Source organism: Phoxinus phoxinus (assembly GCF_949152265.1).
Source record: "Phoxinus phoxinus genome assembly, chromosome: 22".
NCBI classification, from domain to species: Eukaryota; Metazoa; Chordata; class Actinopteri; order Cypriniformes; family Leuciscidae; genus Phoxinus; species Phoxinus phoxinus.
This window is the reverse complement of record NC_136897.1, coordinates 3,741,916-3,759,896: the sequence shown is the minus strand read 5'-3', so window position 1 is coordinate 3,759,896 and position 17,981 is coordinate 3,741,916. Positions and strand designations below refer to the sequence as shown.

The following is a 17,981-nucleotide window of genomic DNA, read 5'->3' as shown; positions in this document are numbered from 1 at the left end:
TACAATATACTGTAACATAATATAGTATATATAATAAATAATATAGCCTATAATGTAAAATGTAATGTAATATAATACAATAATTTATATAATCGACTGTAATATAATATAGTATAATATAATACATAATATAATACATAATATAGCCTATAATGTAAAATGTAATGTAACATAATATAGTACATATATAATGTATAATATAATATAAGCCTATCAAATAATGCAACATAATATAATCAAATGTATGTGTATATTATTTATATCTAAAGTGGCGTTCCCAAGCGTTCCCAAGTCACAAGGGTAGGTGGCGGTGTGCGCTTGTGTCGTGTGCCCTGTAAAAGAAGGAGAAGAAGAAGCAGCCGCGTGTATTTCCGGAAGCAGAGAGAGGGAGCGCGCATGAGTGCATGGACTATTTTTGAACATGGCTCAGTCAAACTCACTAAAAGCGTGTGTTCCGGCGTATTTAAAAGAGGCACAGCTGATTAAACAAGGCGCAGAAGCCCGTGTCTATCGAGCTACGTTTTTGGGGCGGCCCGTGGTTATTAAAGAGAGATTCACAAAATTATATCGCCATCCTGAAGTCGATGAGAAACTGACGCGCCGCAGAACAACGCAGGAGGTGCGATCCATACTGCGCTGCAGGAGAGCAGGTGAGTGCACTAGACAGAGCACCAGATCCAGGAGAGCAGGTCAGTGCACTAGATAGGGCATCAGATCCAAGAGAGCAGGTCAGTGAGTGCACTAGATAGGGCACCAGATCCAGGAGAGCAGGTCAGTGAGTGCACTAGATAGGGGCACTAGATCCAGGAGAGCAGGTCAGTGAGTGCACTAGATAGGGCACCAGATCCAGGAGAGCAGGTCAGTGAGTGCACTAGATAGGGCACCAGATCCAGGAGAGCAGGTCAGTGAGTGCACTAGATAGGGCACCAGATCCAGGAGAGCAGGTCAGTGAGTGCACTAGATAGGGGCACTAGATCCAGGAGAGCATGTGATTGCACTAGACTGAGCACCAGATCCAGGAGAGCAGGTCAATGTACTAGATCCAGGAGAGCAGGTGATTGCACTAGACAGAGCACCAGATCCAGGAGAGCAGGTCAGTGCACTAGATAGGGCATCAGATCCAAGAGAGCAGGTCAGTGAGTGCACTAGATAGGGCACTAGATCCAGGAGAGCAGGTCAGTGAGTGCACTAGATAGGGCACCAGATCCAGGAGAGCAGGTCAGTGAGTGCACTAGATAGGGCACCAGATCCAGGAGAGCAGGTCAGTGAGTGCACTAGATAGGGGCACTAGATCCAGGAGAGCATGTGATTGCACTAGACAGAGCACCAGATCCAGGAGAGCAGGTCAGTGAGTGCACTAGATAGGGCACTAGATCCAGGAGAGCAGGTCAGTGCACTAGATAGGGCACTAGATCCAGGAGAGCAGGTCAGTGCACTAGATAGGGCACTAGATCCAGGAGAGCAGGTCAGTGCACTAGATAGGGCACTAGATCCAGGAGAGCAGGTCAGTGAGTGCACTAGATAGGGCACCAGATCCAGGAGAGCAGGTCAGTGAGTGCACTAGATAGGGCACTAGATCCAGGAGAGCAGGTCAGTGCACTAGATAGGGCATCAGATCCAAGAGAGCAGGTCAGTGAGTGCACTAGATAGGGCACCAGATCCAGGAGAGCAGGTCAGTGAGTGCACTAGATAGGGCACTAGATCCAGGAGAGCAGGTCAGTGAGTGCACTAGATAGGGCACTAGATCCAGGAGAGCAGGTCAGTGCACTAGATAGGGCATCAGATCCAAGAGAGCAGGTCAGTGAGTGCACTAGATAGGGCATCAGATCCAAGAGAGCAGGTCAGTGAGTGCACTAGATAGGGCACTAGATCCAGGAGAGCAGGTCAGTGCACTAGATAGGGCATCAGATCCAAGAGAGCAGGTCAGTGAGTGCACTAGATAGGGCACTAGATCCAGGAGAGCAGGTCAGTGCACTAGATAGGGCACTAGATCCAGGAGAGCAGGTCAGTGAGTGCACTAGATAGGGCACTAGATCCAGGAGAGCAGGTCAGTGCACTAGATAGGGCATCAGATCCAAGAGAGCAGGTCAGTGAGTGCACTAGATAGGGCATCAGATCCAAGAGAGCAGGTCAGTGAGTGCACTAGATAGGGCACTAGATCCAGGAGAGCAGGTCAGTGCACTAGATAGGGCATCAGATCCAAGAGAGCAGGTCAGTGAGTGCACTAGATAGGGCACTAGATCCAGGAGAGCAGGTCAGTGCACTAGATAGGGCACTAGATCCAGGAGAGCAGGTCAGTGCACTAGATAGGGCACTAGATCCAGGAGAGCAGGTCAGTGCACTAGATAGGGCACTAGATCCAGGAGAGCAGGTCAGTGCACTATATAGGGCACCAGATCCTCAAGCGGTTACAACACTTATTCCCGTTTCAATCTACAGCTGTAAATGCTGCAGGAACTGAGCATGCGCATATTCACATCAACAACTCTTATAGTGTTTAAATAACTGTATACTTGCAAAATGAAAATGATGTGTACACTAAGTGTACTTAGTAGTAACGTATGCAAAGGCAGTCTCCCATAGAAGAACATGACAGCCAGCGTATGTTTTGGAACTATTGGGGCTTACATAAACCACGTGACAGCGATAGCGGCGACATCAAAGACTGTCGCAACTCTTTCTCTCTATGGCTCTGGGTTTAGGTATATGTAAGGTGGGAGGAGTTGGATCTGGATTCAACTCCTCCCCCTGGATTTTGTGTTCTGCAGTGAGGACCATCTAAAAAAACGCTGTAATAAAGTGTCAAAATGCAACAAAAAAAAGAAAAATGTGCATATTTCACCAGTTAAACACAAGAAGATGCGATAGACAATAATTAAATCTACTCTGATCGACTTGTTGGTTTCCTCTGTTCCAGGTATCAACGCGCCTGTTGTGTATTTTGTTGACTACACCACTCACTGCATTTTCCTGGAGGATATCGTCCACTCCGTGTCAGTAAGAGACCACATTGCATCAGCACAAACCCCACAGCACCTCCAGGCTCTAGTGGAGAAGATCGGTGAAGTCCTGGCTCAGATGCACGACGAAGACGTCATCCACGGGGATCTCACGACCTCCAACATGCTTCTGGTCCCCGGAGCTGAGCACCAGCATATTCACCTGGTCCTGATCGACTTCGGCTTGAGTTACATTTCTGCTCTGCCGGAAGATAAAGGAGTGGACCTGTATGTGTTGGAGAAAGCGTTTCTCAGCACTCACCCCAAAACAGAGACTTTGTTTGAGAGACTTCTGAAAAGTTACTCGGCTTCATCCAAAAAGTCCTCTGCGGTCATCAAGAAGCTGGACGAGGTTCGGTTGAGGGGACGGAAGCGGTCTATGGTCGGATGAAATATATTTAGGTGCCGCACAAGTTTTTTTTTTTTTTTTAGAAGCTTATTATTAATAAGTAGTTTGCTGTAGGAAATGTAAAGTTCATATAAATGTAAAGGTGACAACAAATATAATGTTCTTGATTCATAAATAGACCTTTAAATGAAGAAACCTACATTTACACATGGAAAGCCTTTGATTATTTTTTGAAAATGTGTTTATAAGAGATGTTGGTCAAAGATTGGTCATGTTTTTCTTACAGTAGTAGTGATAAATATAAATAATAATATAATGCAATAATTTGCCAAAAAATCACAGCTGAATATTTTAAACCCTACTAAAAATACAAAATAGTAAATCAGCTTCTCAACGTGTGTAAATTTAACCAATAAAGAACTGGATTCAAATTTAACTTCTGTTCTGTGTGTTGAAATCAATAACATGCTGTTTTTGGTATAAAAACGTGACAAATGTTCATCATCTCCGTCTACTTGTTGATAATGAGAAGCACACACTGTACATGATCACTAATTTTCTATTTAATTAATCTCTAAATCTAAAAATATATATTTCAAATAGATCATTGGAAATACACTGTTAAATATACTAATGTTAATACACTAATACATTGTACTTATAATACAAGAATTCTCCTTGTTGTACAAAAAAGATTATTCATATACAAAACATATTTGCATTCTCAAAGAAAATTTAGCAGTTTCTGTACAAAACATGCAGTAAAAGATACAAAAATAAAAAGAGCAGTCCATTTAGCCTGACCAATAGAAATAACAGATACTAAATGGTAAATAAATACAAATTCGCCATAATAAAAATGTTTTTGTGAAAACTATAGTAAGCGCAGATGGAAAAAATAAATATGTAATTGCGACTTTTTATCTCACAATTCTGAATTTTTCTCGCGATTGCGAATTTACATCGCAGGCAGAAATACCATTTTATATCTCACAAATTCATATTTTTTTCTTAGAATTGTAAGATTTATAAAGTCTTTTACAATTGCAAATTATAAAGTCAGAACGGCAAGATATAAAAAACACAATTCTGGCTTTTTTTCCCTCGCAATTGGAAGTCATTTGAAATATTAACAAGTTATAAAGTACATATTGCGAGGTATAAACTCGCAGTTCTGTGAAGAAAAAAAGTAATCTCACAATTCTGACATTTTCTCAAAATTGAGAGTTTACATCTCACAATTCTGACTTTATTTGCAATTGTGAGAAAAGATGTCATCGCAATTACCCATTTTATTTTTTATTGCGTACAGACACAACCTTCCATAGCACAAAGAACATCCTGAACACATGCTAAGGTTAATAGGCAAAATGGTCCAAAAACAAAATCCTTCAAAACATTAAAACTAATACCTTAAAACATCCATAAATTAAACGTATAAAAACAAATAAAGACGTTCTGTCATGAAACTCTAGATGGCGCAGGCTGATGGGTCCTTAACTCAATCTGCTTGCAATCACATCATTCTCTATAGGGCACAGCTGATTGGTTCCTGCTGTATCAGCAGCCAATGAGCTCGCTGCTCAACATTCAAATACTTGGTCATCATTTGCTGTAGAAGTTGCAGTGCGCTTTCAGAAACCCTCCACCTTCCCCAGCTCCACCTGTATAGATCTGCTACGGGTGATTCATGTACGCGGTAATGTACAGCATCAGCGCGGCATGTCTTACTTGCTCACAGCAGTGTGTCGTGTGTGTATTAGCAGTAGCAAGTCCTGAACTTGCTCTACAACAGCAGCAGATCTACACCTCCAAGACCAAACATGTTAACATTGTCAGATACATTGCCATGCTAAACACTCAGAGAGTTGTCATGACAGAAATATTTTCATAATGGCATTAAGGTTGCAGGACATTGCTGCAGAAATGCCTCTATGTGAAGTCTCTGTTGGTGAGAATCATAGGAGCAACCAGAGTCCAGGTGTATAATGTGAGACAGACCCAACTGGAGGAGATTTTCACCCACACTGCTGGCCACTTGCTCGTCATGCTGTAGTCTGCATCAGGACTGGGGTGACAATAAAATCAATTATCACTCGGTTAAAGGATAATTCCGGTATTTAACAATGGTTCACAATTGACAATGGTTCCTCTCTCGAGTTTTTGACTATAATAGAATTGGCCATGGACCCATTTAACATTGGAGTCAATGGGCATGTCCGAAAATGTCATTAAAACAGCCAATAATGTTCGTTTACAAAACTGTTAAACTCACCGAGTGGTTAGTGATGTTCGTTGATGATTATAAACAATATATCGTCGCAATATATGATTCCAATCCGTTTATTTTGCTATAGTGGAACTATTTTTTCAGACACTTCACAACCGTGTAACTTCCGCTCAATATTTTAATCTGAAGCGTTAGCACACTCCCGACCACTTGATGGCGATAACCGATGTTTATGTCTCGCGGGACACTCACGTTGACAGTCGAGTTCAACTTCATATTGCACTGGTCAGTGGTCACGTCTTTCAATATGGTTAGAAATAATGAAGGTTTTGTTTGTTTATTTCGCTTACTCTCCCGGAGCACAGTTGCTCTGCTCGCTAGCCTTATGAGAAACGGAAGCGAGCAAAAAGACTACATCGACCAAATGTAAACAGCCCCCTTTCCGTTTCCGGTAGCGCATTTATATTAACGAGCACTCAGTCCTTCAACAGAATTCAATGGGATTTTACAAAATGACGAATAAAACACGACAGAAACTGTATTTCGCAACACTTTTTGTTTCTGGAACATCAACTAACATCACTAATCACTCTGTGAGTTGCACAGTTTTGAAAACTAATGTTAAAGGCTGTTTTAATGACATTTTCGGACATGCCCATTGACTCCAATGTTAAATGGGTCCATGGCCAATTCTTTTATAGTCAAAAACTCGAGAGAGGAACCATTGTCAAAAAAATGTTGTCCACCACTCTTGTTCATCCAAAACAAACTACAATATAGACTCAAGGTGTTAAATACCGGAATTATCCTTTAACAATGGTTTTACAAAATAGAACTACCGTATTTTCCGGACTATAAGTCGCACTTTTTTTTCATAGTTTTGCTGGTCCTGCGACTTATAGTCAGGTGCGACTTATATATCAAAATTAATTCATACTGACTGAGATGAACCAAGAGAAAACATTACCGTCTACAGCCGCGAGAGGGCGCTCTAGTTAGCGGAGTTGTTCAGAAGCGACACCGAGGAAGAAGCCTACTTATACTACGCCCTAAAAGTATGTACTCTTTTTGTGAAGAAAAAGTACATACTTTTGAGTGTGTAGCAAAAGAGAAGGCAAGCTTTGGGACACAACTTCTTCATTTTTAACGGACAGATCTGTCGCGTGCATCCTGTCAGTAAACTGCCCTGTCAATCATCTCGTCACAGTTAAAATCCTCCATTCAATCTTATTTAATTTCCTACCGTTTCGGAGAGAAATGTAGTCGCATGTTGATCTGCCAGTCACGGGTCTTCCATTCGGAGACTAATAATGTGTTTGCAATTTGAATATAATGATGGATTTAAAAATTAATGGCTATACGTATCTTTACAAAAGTTCACAAGCTGCTGCAGATGCAATATAATGTAGACAACATTGAATAAATACATTTTCGTCAGGTAAGATACTGATAATTAATCACTCAAACCCCCTCTCTACATAACCGCCGGACTTGCGCGTCCTCCATGGCTGTAGTTTTTTAACACTTTTCACTCGTGTTTGTAGTTCTAACCGAATCCTCGTCCAACGCGCGATGGCGTTGTTGGTAATATTAGCCGTTAGCGTGCGCATCGATCTGCACTTCGGATTCTGACCGGAAATAGTAGACCATCCGTGTATCTTTGGAACACTTATTTCAACATACTACGATTTGGGACGTACTAATCCTACTTTCGAATACTATTTAGGACGGATAGTATGCGAATTGGGACGCAGCAAGTGTTGTGGAATGAGATCGGGAGCTTGGTGAACTTGCTTACCGGTAACTTGTTGGACTCGCTAGCTAATGTTAGTTTAGCCTATTCAGCCTCCCAGGTATATGTTCTTTACGCTGTTGTGGAGCTGAATAACTGTTAATGTGTGATGTTAACATACCGGACACCTATTCAGCTGTTGTTCTGTGTGCTGTTGTGGAGCTGAATAACTTCCCTTTCCAGATTATAAGTCTGTTCTTGGTCTTGGATTTTGGGAAATAAATATCTAAATAAATGCGACTTATGTTTTTTCCTCTTCGTGGCGCGTTTTTTCCTCTTCGTGGCGCATTTTTTGACTGATGCGACTTATACTCCGGAGCGACTTATAGTCCAGAAAATACGGTATATGAAACGTGTGTGTGTGTGTGTTTCAGTAAATCTTGTTGCACTGCCGTCACACACACCTGTACCAGTTGGTGAGGGTCATCATGATGTAAAGAGACGCCAGGAACAGCATGAAGTGAAAGAAAGCGTAGCTGTACTGAACAGTGTCTCTTTCGTTGTCCTCCACATGTAATGGTGTTGAAGCCTTTTCCATCTCAGCACTTCCTGAGCCGCTGTCATCCACGACGCTGGTGTCCTTCGCTGCTAAGGTCAGTTTATTAACTTGACTGGTATTGGAAGAGCGTATACTGCCAAGAAAAAAACAAAACAATTTAGGCTCTTTATGACATAAGCATTACAACTCTAATATGGCCCATCTGGATGCTTATGTTGTGATATTAGGGAGTATTAAAGGATTAGTTCACTTCAGTTCTTTCTTCAGTCGAAAAGAAATTATGGAGAAAAATCCTGGAATGTTTTCCTCAAAAACCTTCATTTCTTTTCGACTGAAGAAAGACAAAGATATTGGATGACGAGGGGGTGAGTAAATTACCAGGAATTTTTTATTCTGAAGTGAACTAAATCTTTAAGGTATTCAAGCATATTTGTTAATCTGTTTATATAAACTACCAGTCAAAAGCTTGGACAAACAGCTTCTGGAACAAGAACAAATGTGGACGGGGCTTGATTTTGTCTGAGAGGAATTGATTGGATGGTTGTGGTTTGCTATTGGTGGATCTCATGTGAGTGACAGGTTGCTCCGCCCTCGTCATCAGAGAAGAGACGTTGCTGCAAAAGGGAGCGGAAGTTATTCTGATTCAAGATAAAGTTAAAATAATAATGATGTGCACAGATGAATCTGCTATAGTCCATAAAAAATAAGAATTGTGATTTCATGGTGACTTCTCTGATGATGTGTTTAGTGGTGTGAGGGCGGGGCAACCTGTCACTCACATGTGATCCACCAATAGCAAGCCACAACCATCCAATCAATTCCTCACAGACACAATCAAGCCCCGCCCACATTTGTTCTTGTTCCAGAGGCTGCTTTACTTGGACATACTTAGAAAAAAAGACTCCCGATTTCTGTTTCAAGGTGACTTTAAGGCGAGACACGGCAGGCCTTGGGTTTTTTTCACTGGTCAATTTTGAGATTTTGGGCTATTTGTCTTTAATAACATGTCTTATAAAAAAGTCCAAAATACTCATTTAGGTTTTTATTTTACTACACTTTGTCTATTTGCGTCTGTAGATTTCTCAGAAATTCAACAAAACGTGACGTGCTCTGACTAGATGTGAGAGATAAATAAATAGATGTGAGTTTTTGACTGTTTTTCTGTTCAGTTGAAGGCCATAAATGCTGTGTTTATAAGTTTTGATGTGATTTAGGTGGTTTGTATTGTTGTTGCTAATGATTTGATGAGATATTGTGTCAGTAAATAGTTGAAAGTATGAATTTTACATTACAAATCTTTAAATGCCCTTTTCTCAAAATTATTTTTTTGTCATTCTCCAGTACAAACATCAAACTTTCCAGTTATACACTTAGCAGTATTCTGAAGATATATTCAGAGGGATTCGTTAATAAACTAATTTGTTTATTACCTGGTTTTATCATATGTTCAGATCTTTCCACCGAAAATATATGCAAAATTGCGCATATTTAATTAGATAATGCCTAATTTGCATAATTAAACATACAAATTTCAAAAAACTTGTAATACATTTTTTTATGAACTTGTGTAAGTAATCAACTGAGGAAGTTTCATGGTGATATCTATTACTTTAAAATCGTACCCTATTCACCTGTAGTGTCTCGCCTTAACAGTGAAATAAAGAATAGTGGTGACCAAATACTTTATTTCAATAAATTTTTTAGGGAAAATTGGTAATTATTAGGGAAAAAAGTGCAAGGGTGCAAAAATGTTTGTCCATGACTGTATAAATCCAAAAAACAACAACAATGTACCTTGAATACAAAATGCAGAGAACAAAAATGGCCAGTCCGACGATGCTTTGGCCGTCCCACCAGCGCAGGTATGGGGCCGACGGCACAGTTTCCTCGTTGTCGATGATGATGACGGCAGTGTGGTTCTCAATCTCCAGCGGGGCGACTGTGGACGACGTGATCTGCTGGAAGATGCTGAACAGATTCGGGTTGCATGTGCGGTCTGGAGGTGAGGGATGGACACAAATCAAAACTGACAAGACCTTGACATACCTAGCATTGGAAATAAACTGAAACAAGTTTTGTCAAGCTTATCCGCTTGTTAGGTCGTGAATATCATGTATTATCATGAATACTGTTTCCTGGTCCAATCCTCAACAAACTTAACAATCTTTTATGAGCACATAAGGAATAATTGACGGCAGGCCGTTGAATTATTAGAAAAATAATGCACACCCGAGGTGGTAATGCGGTCACGACGCGAAGCGAAGTTACACCTCGGGTGTGCATTATTTTTCTAATAATTCAACGGCCTGCCGTCAATTATTCCGCTTATACTACAGTTACCACACCTCGAAATATTGTTCAGATGATGTATTTCAAGATGTTTGTAAAGTTTTTGTCATTAAAACGCTCTTGTATGTAGGACTAATTCCTTGCGCATCTAAACTTCCGTTGCTAATTCCTAAACGTCATTTTAGAGTTAGTAACGGAGGTTTGAGGCGCTGATAGCAGAGTAATGCTGGACACACTTAACGACTAAACATTCTCTGACTGTGAACGCAGCAGATTTTAAACACCGCTGTGAACACAGACTGAACGCGCTGAAAACGTGTGCATGATCAGTCATCATAAGTATCAAATTGCATTCATAACCGGCCTTACAGTAAGTGTGTCCCCGGCTTTATGCAGTTATTAATGCAGTTATGAGAGAGAGAAGCATGTGCGTCAATGTTATTATTTATTTATTAATTCAATTCGTTTTAATTAATTCGTTCATTCTTTTTTTCTATTAGTGACAGTAGACTAGCCTAATAAATGAAACACAAAGCCCTTTTAACAAGTATAGGCCTATCAATAATTATTTATTTGTTATATTATCTGCAATAATTACTAAAACCCGTGCAGAAGGACTATCAGTTTAATTTTCTATTGATTATATATAGGACTATACTTCATTTATTAAAATTAAACTGCATGTTTCCATTGATTGTGAAGTTAGACATTGAAAATTGCAGATCGAGCGCATGGGGCTGCATGGTTTTTCTTGTTATGAATTGTATCCTATTTTCCGTTATTACGTTAACTACGCAAAGTGATATGGAACTGTAATGAGGTCAAGACCTGCCGGAACTACTTTAGCCGTGCGGTTCCCTGAAAATAATTGCACACCATAGAACGTTAGTGAACCAATCAGATTCAAGCATTCAACGGCGCTGTAGTATAAATATATATCACACACATTTAAGATGCAAAACTCACCGTGTGCACTATGGTCTCTAGGCTCACGGCGTCCCCGACACCAATATTTTAAACGATTCCTAAAAAATGAAGTAGCCTATAAAAACCGCTTGTGAAGCTGCTAACCTGGTTCATTGGTCATGGCTGACCAGGTAAGGTACATGGTGTACAAAGTCATAATCGACGACTGGAGAAGACCAGATCTGGGCTGGTAATCCTAGAATCACACACACAATTAAATTACATAAATCATCAGAAAAAAAACAATGAACTTAAAATATAGATGTAATTACAAGGGAAAACTGTATGGCACACATTTATACAGACTAGTAAAAAATTTTTTGTAAACATGCATTTTTAACGGTAACTACCTGAATTCTGGGCAGTACAGACAGAGCTGAAGCTGTGACACATATTGACATGTTAAAGGTGATGAAGAACTTGTTGAGCACGCATCCCTCGGGCCGAGTGTAGATGTTGTAGCAGAGAACGGCAGCCGTGAAGGACAGAATATAGTTCAGTCCTGTTACCGACAGCAAGGCTAGAAGCAAGGGGCATACAATTACTCAAACTCACAAAATATGCAGCCATGTAGAATAAAAATCTACACATGTGTATCATATTTACCCACCTATATACCACCTCTTTGTGTTTTCTTTTTCCATTTTCTCAACCCAGGACTCATTCCACGAGTGGGCAAAGTCAATAAGCAAAACCAGTTGAATCAGAATAAAGCAAAACGCTCCACAGGTTCCCACAATAAACCACACTAACAAAAGAGACAGAAATAAACACACACCCCGAATGAGCTGGGCATAAATATGAGTTATGAAGGCCTCGAAAAACATGCAAAAAGCATGTTCAGCCTTTGGCCATTCAACTAAACTAAACAGTAAACAATAATCAATACGTAAGATGTGATGCATTACACTGTTTTTACCACAGGGATGCTGTTAGGAATGACATTAAAATCTAAGCAACAGCAATGTTATGAAATATGCCAATACTCAATAATTAGTTACATTTATTAATAATAATAAACAGAAAATCATCGCCCAAATAATATCATTTATAAATTTTTAATGGTTTGTCTTTTGACATAAGGGTGAGTATTGATGACAATGAATATTTTTGGCTGAATAGCAAAAGGTCAACATCAAAACTAATGATTTCCTAATAATTAACATGTAATCTCATCGCTGGCAAAGATTCAACTGTAAATTATCTGATAGGCTGAGCTTTTTTTTCTTTCTTCTTATAATATTATGCTTTGTTTTTATAGACTGTAGGACTCACAGAAACAAGGGTGACTTCTACTACAGCCTATTGCAGTGATATCTGATATTATTTAATGCCATATATCAACACGGACATTGTATTCAAGATATTCATTATGTTTATTATAGCTGTGTATAAATTAGCCATTTTACAACCAATTTGATCCGATTTATGAAAATGAGTTGCATTCTTACTTCGGGTAAAAGGCTCGTCTGGAATATAAAAGGCACTAACAGTGACGGCAATCATGACTGCAATCTTGAAAAACCAGAACCTGATGAAATATAGAGAAGTGTTCAGATACATCTCAATAGCTTTAGCATGGCAAAATGCTAGTATTAAAGCTGCAAACTGTGGATTACATGTATTGGAAATTCTAGTTTATAATCAGGAAATGGACAGTTGTAATTTGGGTCCATATTTCGCTGGACTAACCCATTGTGGATTTCAGCTCTGGGACCTCGGCTGTTCTTCACGTTGATCATGAGCAGAGAGAAGGTGAGAAAGAAGAAGCTCATGCCACAGCAAACCCGGTACACCGCCTTGTAACCAACAAAAATCTCACATTGGACATTGGCCTCAATTCCCGGTATATTGGAGCCTGTTCCTCCATTACAAAAACCAGGGATCTAAGAATGAAGACATGAAATGATGAAGTTAGTATTTTTGTCTTAAAGAGGCCGTGTTATGCCCCCGTTCAAAGTCTTAACTTTTGTTTTTGGGCTCTACTAAAATAGGTTTTCATGCTTGATTTTTCATTATTTCCCCATGTTCTCCAGTGTTGCAGCTTCTCTCCCCAGTCACACTCTGGGGTGTGTTTCCCAAAAGCATCGTGAGCCAACTATATACGCAAGTTCCTTCGTTATCAGCAGTTCAAAGAGTCTGTTTTTCCCGAAACCATATTTCCAGCAAACATTCGCGAACAGCATCGCAAAGTTGTGTGTTTGGCACGACAGCTCTCGACCTGCGGTTAGGAACAGTTTCTTGTTTTCATGACGTGTGGACTCAATAAATCCTGATCTTGAGCCAAATAAGCAAGCTGGCATTCAGTACAATCTGTGTTTTTATTTCAGATACATACAAATGTTATTTACATCTTTTAGTTTGTCAAGAAGAGATTTAAAGCGTCATTTTTGAATAGTGCGCATGTGCTCTAGTCTAGTACGCAAGAACGATATGATTGAATCTGAAAAATATGATTGAAAAATACAGGTACTGGTCATAAAATTTGAATATCATCAAAAAGTTGATTTATTTCAAGAATTCAACTTAACAGGTGAAACTAATATATTATATAGACTCATTACATGCAAAGTGAGATATTTCAAGCCTTTATTTGTTATAATTTTGATGATTATTACTTACAGCTTATGAAACCCACAAAATCAAAATCCCAGAAAATTAGAATATAACATGAAATCACACAGTAATTACACAGTAATCCCAGGGTCATTGAACCAGGTTGTGGTTCTTTTGGCAGTGTGGGCCGGTGCAAGTCCTGCTGGGAAATGAAGTCAGCATCTCCATAAAGTTTGTCTGCTGAAGGAAGCATGAAGTGCTCTGGAAATGTCCTGGTGGACGGCTGCGCTGACTCTGGATTTAATAAGGCACAGTGTCCTCTTTTCTGATGAGAGCAAATTTTGCATCTCATTTGCAACTCCAGACGATGACATGGCTCCCCAAACCAACACAGACAGTGGAAACTTCACACTGGACTTCAAGCATCTTGGATTGTGTGTCTCTCCTCTCTTCCTCCAGACTCTGGGACCTTGGTTTCCAAACGAGATGCAAAATTTGCTCTCATCAGAAAAGAGGACTTTGGTCCACTGTGCTTTATTAAATCCAGAGTCAGCGCAGCCGTCCACCAGGACATGTTCAGAGCACTTCATGCTTCCTTCATTTCCCAGCAGGACTTGCACCGGCCCACACTGCCAAAAGAACCAAAACCTGGTTCAATGACCATATTACTGTGTAATTACTGTGTGATTTCATGTAATATTCTAATGTTCTGGGATTTTGATTTTGTGGGTTTCATAAGCTGTAAGTAATAATCATCTAAATCATAACAAATAAAGGCTTGTAATATCTCACTTTGCATGTAATGAGTCTATATAATATATTAGTTTCACCTGTTAAGTTGAATTCTTGAAATAAATCAACTTTTTGATGATATTCTAATTTTATGACCAGCACCTGTATGATTGAATGAAAAAAAATTGAAATAGTCCTCAGATGCCCATGTCCATAATTTATAGCATAAATCTGGCATTAATTCGATCTCAAACAAATTAATTAAAAGTAGTTATTACTCCACCTCTTACATCATCATCGTGTGACATCATTAACCAGCGGTTGAACGACTATTTTACGACAATACGGTTTCGGAAAACAGCTAGTTGATTTCTTCAACTATGCATCGTACTATAGTTAAGTAGCGAGTTACGTAGTTGTACAGGAAACGCACCTCTGTTTAGTTCCTGTCTCTATGAAGCCCCTCCTTCTGAAAAGCACACTGTGCTCTGATTGGTCGGCTGGATCAGTGTGCTGTGATTGGTTGAGCGCTTCGAGTGTGTTTGAGAAATGTCCCGCCCCTTACCATAACCGCCAGTTTAACACACTACTAACTAACTCAATCAGGCCCCGCCCCTTTATTCTGCGTATTAATTATTTAAATGAGGAATATTGTGACGTGTTTAAAACTCGAGACTACAATGGAGGCGTTTCTGAGTTCAGAAACAGTGACACTGAGAACAACTCCCGCTGGAGGGACTTTTTCAAGCTAACAACACACTAAAGAAAAACATAAAAAAGCATAATAGAAGTTCTTCAACTTTTTATTGTCAAATCAACTACAAACAATATTTGTTTGTTTATCCTCTTTTATCTCATTATATAAGAGACTAAACTCTTGTTGAGTGTCTGGTTAATAAATTCACTATTGAAATGAGCCCTTGTCAGTTTATTGGTGTACATTACTTGAGTTATTTGATTATTTCTAAACCTACTAATGCTTCACTCTTACTCTTTTAAGTTGTTGTTCAACACCAGGTGACAACATCACACAGGCAATGATGGTGCCGAGCAGAAGGATGAAGGCATACATGATTCGGGTCACGATGGAGTTCTTGATCTGTGGGCAACATCGACACCTCAGACATGCTGCACAGTTGCAAAGGCAAGAAACCTGCAAAAAAGAGAAAAAAGCCATAGATAATTCAAGTCAGCCATACTGTGCATACAAAGGCAACGTTAACCGTTAAAGTAAATGTTTAATTATTGTTTGTCGACAGTCCAAAGAGACCATGAATGTGTTATAGAAAGAACATATGAAAATTAATATGAATACATATGAAAGTGCAATTCAACTGGCCAGCTCCCTGAGACAACAAACAACATCAGACTATACTTAAATAATTATTTAATCAGCTAATCAATCCAATACTAATAGGATGACTTAGTGTTTGCAATCTATATTCCTATTTTCAGTGAGTGTCAGCGATCACCATCAAAAGATTCTGATATGTCACAGAAAATTAGTAATTTTCAAACTAATTTGTACTGGAACAGTTTTGATATACAGTATGAACAAATATGTACACAACACGTTTGTTCATACATCAATACCTGTCATTAACTGATTACAAAGCAGCCTGCTATGTAGATATAAAGAGAGATACTTGAATTTGATTGGCCTTGACAACACTTGCACACAGGATATGGAATTGATGGACGCTAATATTAAGAAGTTAATGTTATTAAGACTTCAGCAGGAGGTTTAACACTGTTTATTAATTAGACACTAAGATTTGAAACCGCTGATGTGAGATATGATCTCATATGAGCTCAGTCTGTTATAAACAACTTAATACTACTGTCACCTTGAGAAGTCATGTGCACAACACAGCACCATCTGTGTGTAAAAATAATGTGTGGTAATGATATTCTCAAGAATTGAGGACTGTTTAATAATATTATGTATAGTTAATCATCATGTCTTTAATATTATTCTCAAGAATTCAACTGTCTGTAATATTATTTAACTGCAGTACAGTAACAGTCTAAAATAACATATTATGTGTGTAATATCTAATGCGCATTATTAAGTAGCCAGGCTATCAGTAACAGAGCAATCTGAACGTGCAACTGATCGACGCAAATCACAAAACAACCATTAACTATTCCACACAATAGAAGAAAATGTGTCCAGCGAACAGGAAACGTTCTCAGGACTTCAGGGAACGCACTGACAAGGTTCTCAAAGTAATGAGCAAACGTTCTTCCGGTCACGTTACTAGAATGTTCGTTTAAAGTTAGAGCCTAATATTCTCAAAACTTTAGCACAAAAACGTTTTTTATACATTGTTCATTGAACTTTTTACTTGTAACAGTTTAGTTCGTGTAACATTGTTTTAAATTTAACAGTTTGTTTCAGAATGTTATGAAAACATTTGAAAGTAGGCTATCTATGCCCATGTTTACGTTACAAAATTATACAATTGAATGTTCCCTTAACATTCGTATAACCAAGAAAAAAACAAAAACGTTTTTAAAACATTGAATAAACTGGATATTTTTAATGTTCAGAGAAATAACGTTTTTATAATGTGAATGTAATAGCCGTGACGTAACCGAACTGACCCAGTGTCGCGCGCCAATGACTGTCAGAAGAAACAATAATAAGACTAATCCAGTTAAGCGCGAGCGTAAGAAACGGATTTTCTTGACCTGTCCTGCTTTCATTAGCCTACACATGAATTAAATTCCTTTGATTCATGAACATTCATTATATTACCAACCGAAACTAATTGAATATATGCCGCCTATACATAAAAAGCAACAAATCAACTTACCCAACTGGTCAGCACAGCACTCATAGCTTAACAACAAAATCAAGAGTCTTCAAGAGACGCAATGCCACTGATCTCCTGTTAAAGTAATCTGCGAATCATTTCAGAATAATAACTAAACCAATAAAAACAGAAATTAACATATCATGATGGCAGAAATTCATGTAGACATCAGATGCGCCTGTGTTTGAGTTCTGGAATGACAGGTGGGACGGGAGATCCGTCACGTGACCAAACATCATTAATATTAATTAGGCTTCGTGACGTCTACCTAACAGGCCTTACTGGTTTGCTGAATGGGAGACGGGCTCTGAAAAGCTAACTAGAAGAACACATCCTCCAAACCTCATAAGCAATCAATGTTTAAAACACAGGTTTTGTTAAACGGTGTTGATATCAAAGATAGTAAATGTAATAACAAATCCTTCAGATGCCTGATTCATTGCCCTGCAACACCTCGAAATAAATCTTTTTTGAATGAACATTTTGAAAATATTAATTGGAGATTGATTTGGACTTATAATAACAAATACTGTATTAATAATAAAGTTTATGAAATATACTTTAAAATTATACATACAATTTATCCAACAAACCAGTTCCTAAAAAGATATAGAAATGACATTTCTGAATCCTGTGTATTTTGTAAAAAGGATACTGAAACTATTTTACATATTTTCTTTGAATGTATGTATGTGAAATTATTTTGGATTGATGAGGAATATTTATTTAATATGTTAAGTGGAATTCAAA

The 17,981-nt window shown here is 38.8% G+C and overlaps 3 protein-coding genes across 3 annotated transcripts in view; 1 reads left to right on the top strand and 2 right to left on the bottom strand.

Moving 5' to 3' along the window:
* The window catches only part of LOC306990971 (uncharacterized protein), a 59,391-nt gene extending 45,810 nt beyond the window's left edge, over nt 1-13,581 (bottom strand). The window contains exon 1 of the transcript XR_013796004.1: nt 13,576-13,581. The gene's annotated coding sequence lies outside the window, so the exon portion shown is untranslated. The remainder of the gene's footprint in view (nt 1-13,575) is intronic.
* On the top strand, nt 290-4,772 carry tp53rk (TP53 regulating kinase). The gene is made up of 2 exons (XM_079598345.1): nt 290-650; nt 2,918-4,772. The coding sequence occupies exons 1-2, from the start codon at nt 422-424 to the stop codon at nt 3,388-3,390; spliced, it is 702 nt and encodes a 233-aa protein (XP_079454471.1). The 5' UTR covers nt 290-421; the 3' UTR covers nt 3,391-4,772.
* serinc3 (serine incorporator 3) lies at nt 4,752-17,441 on the bottom strand. The gene is made up of 10 exons (XM_079598341.1): nt 17,232-17,441; nt 15,404-15,565; nt 12,817-13,010; nt 12,576-12,655; nt 11,735-11,872; nt 11,475-11,644; nt 11,230-11,320; nt 9,664-9,865; nt 7,775-8,002; nt 4,752-5,416 (listed from the first exon to the last, which is right to left on the bottom strand). Exons 1-10 carry the CDS (start codon nt 17,253-17,255, stop codon nt 5,281-5,283), a joined length of 1,425 nt encoding a protein of 474 aa, XP_079454467.1. The 5' UTR covers nt 17,256-17,441; the 3' UTR covers nt 4,752-5,280.
* Nucleotides 17,442-17,981: the final 540 nt, after the last annotated feature.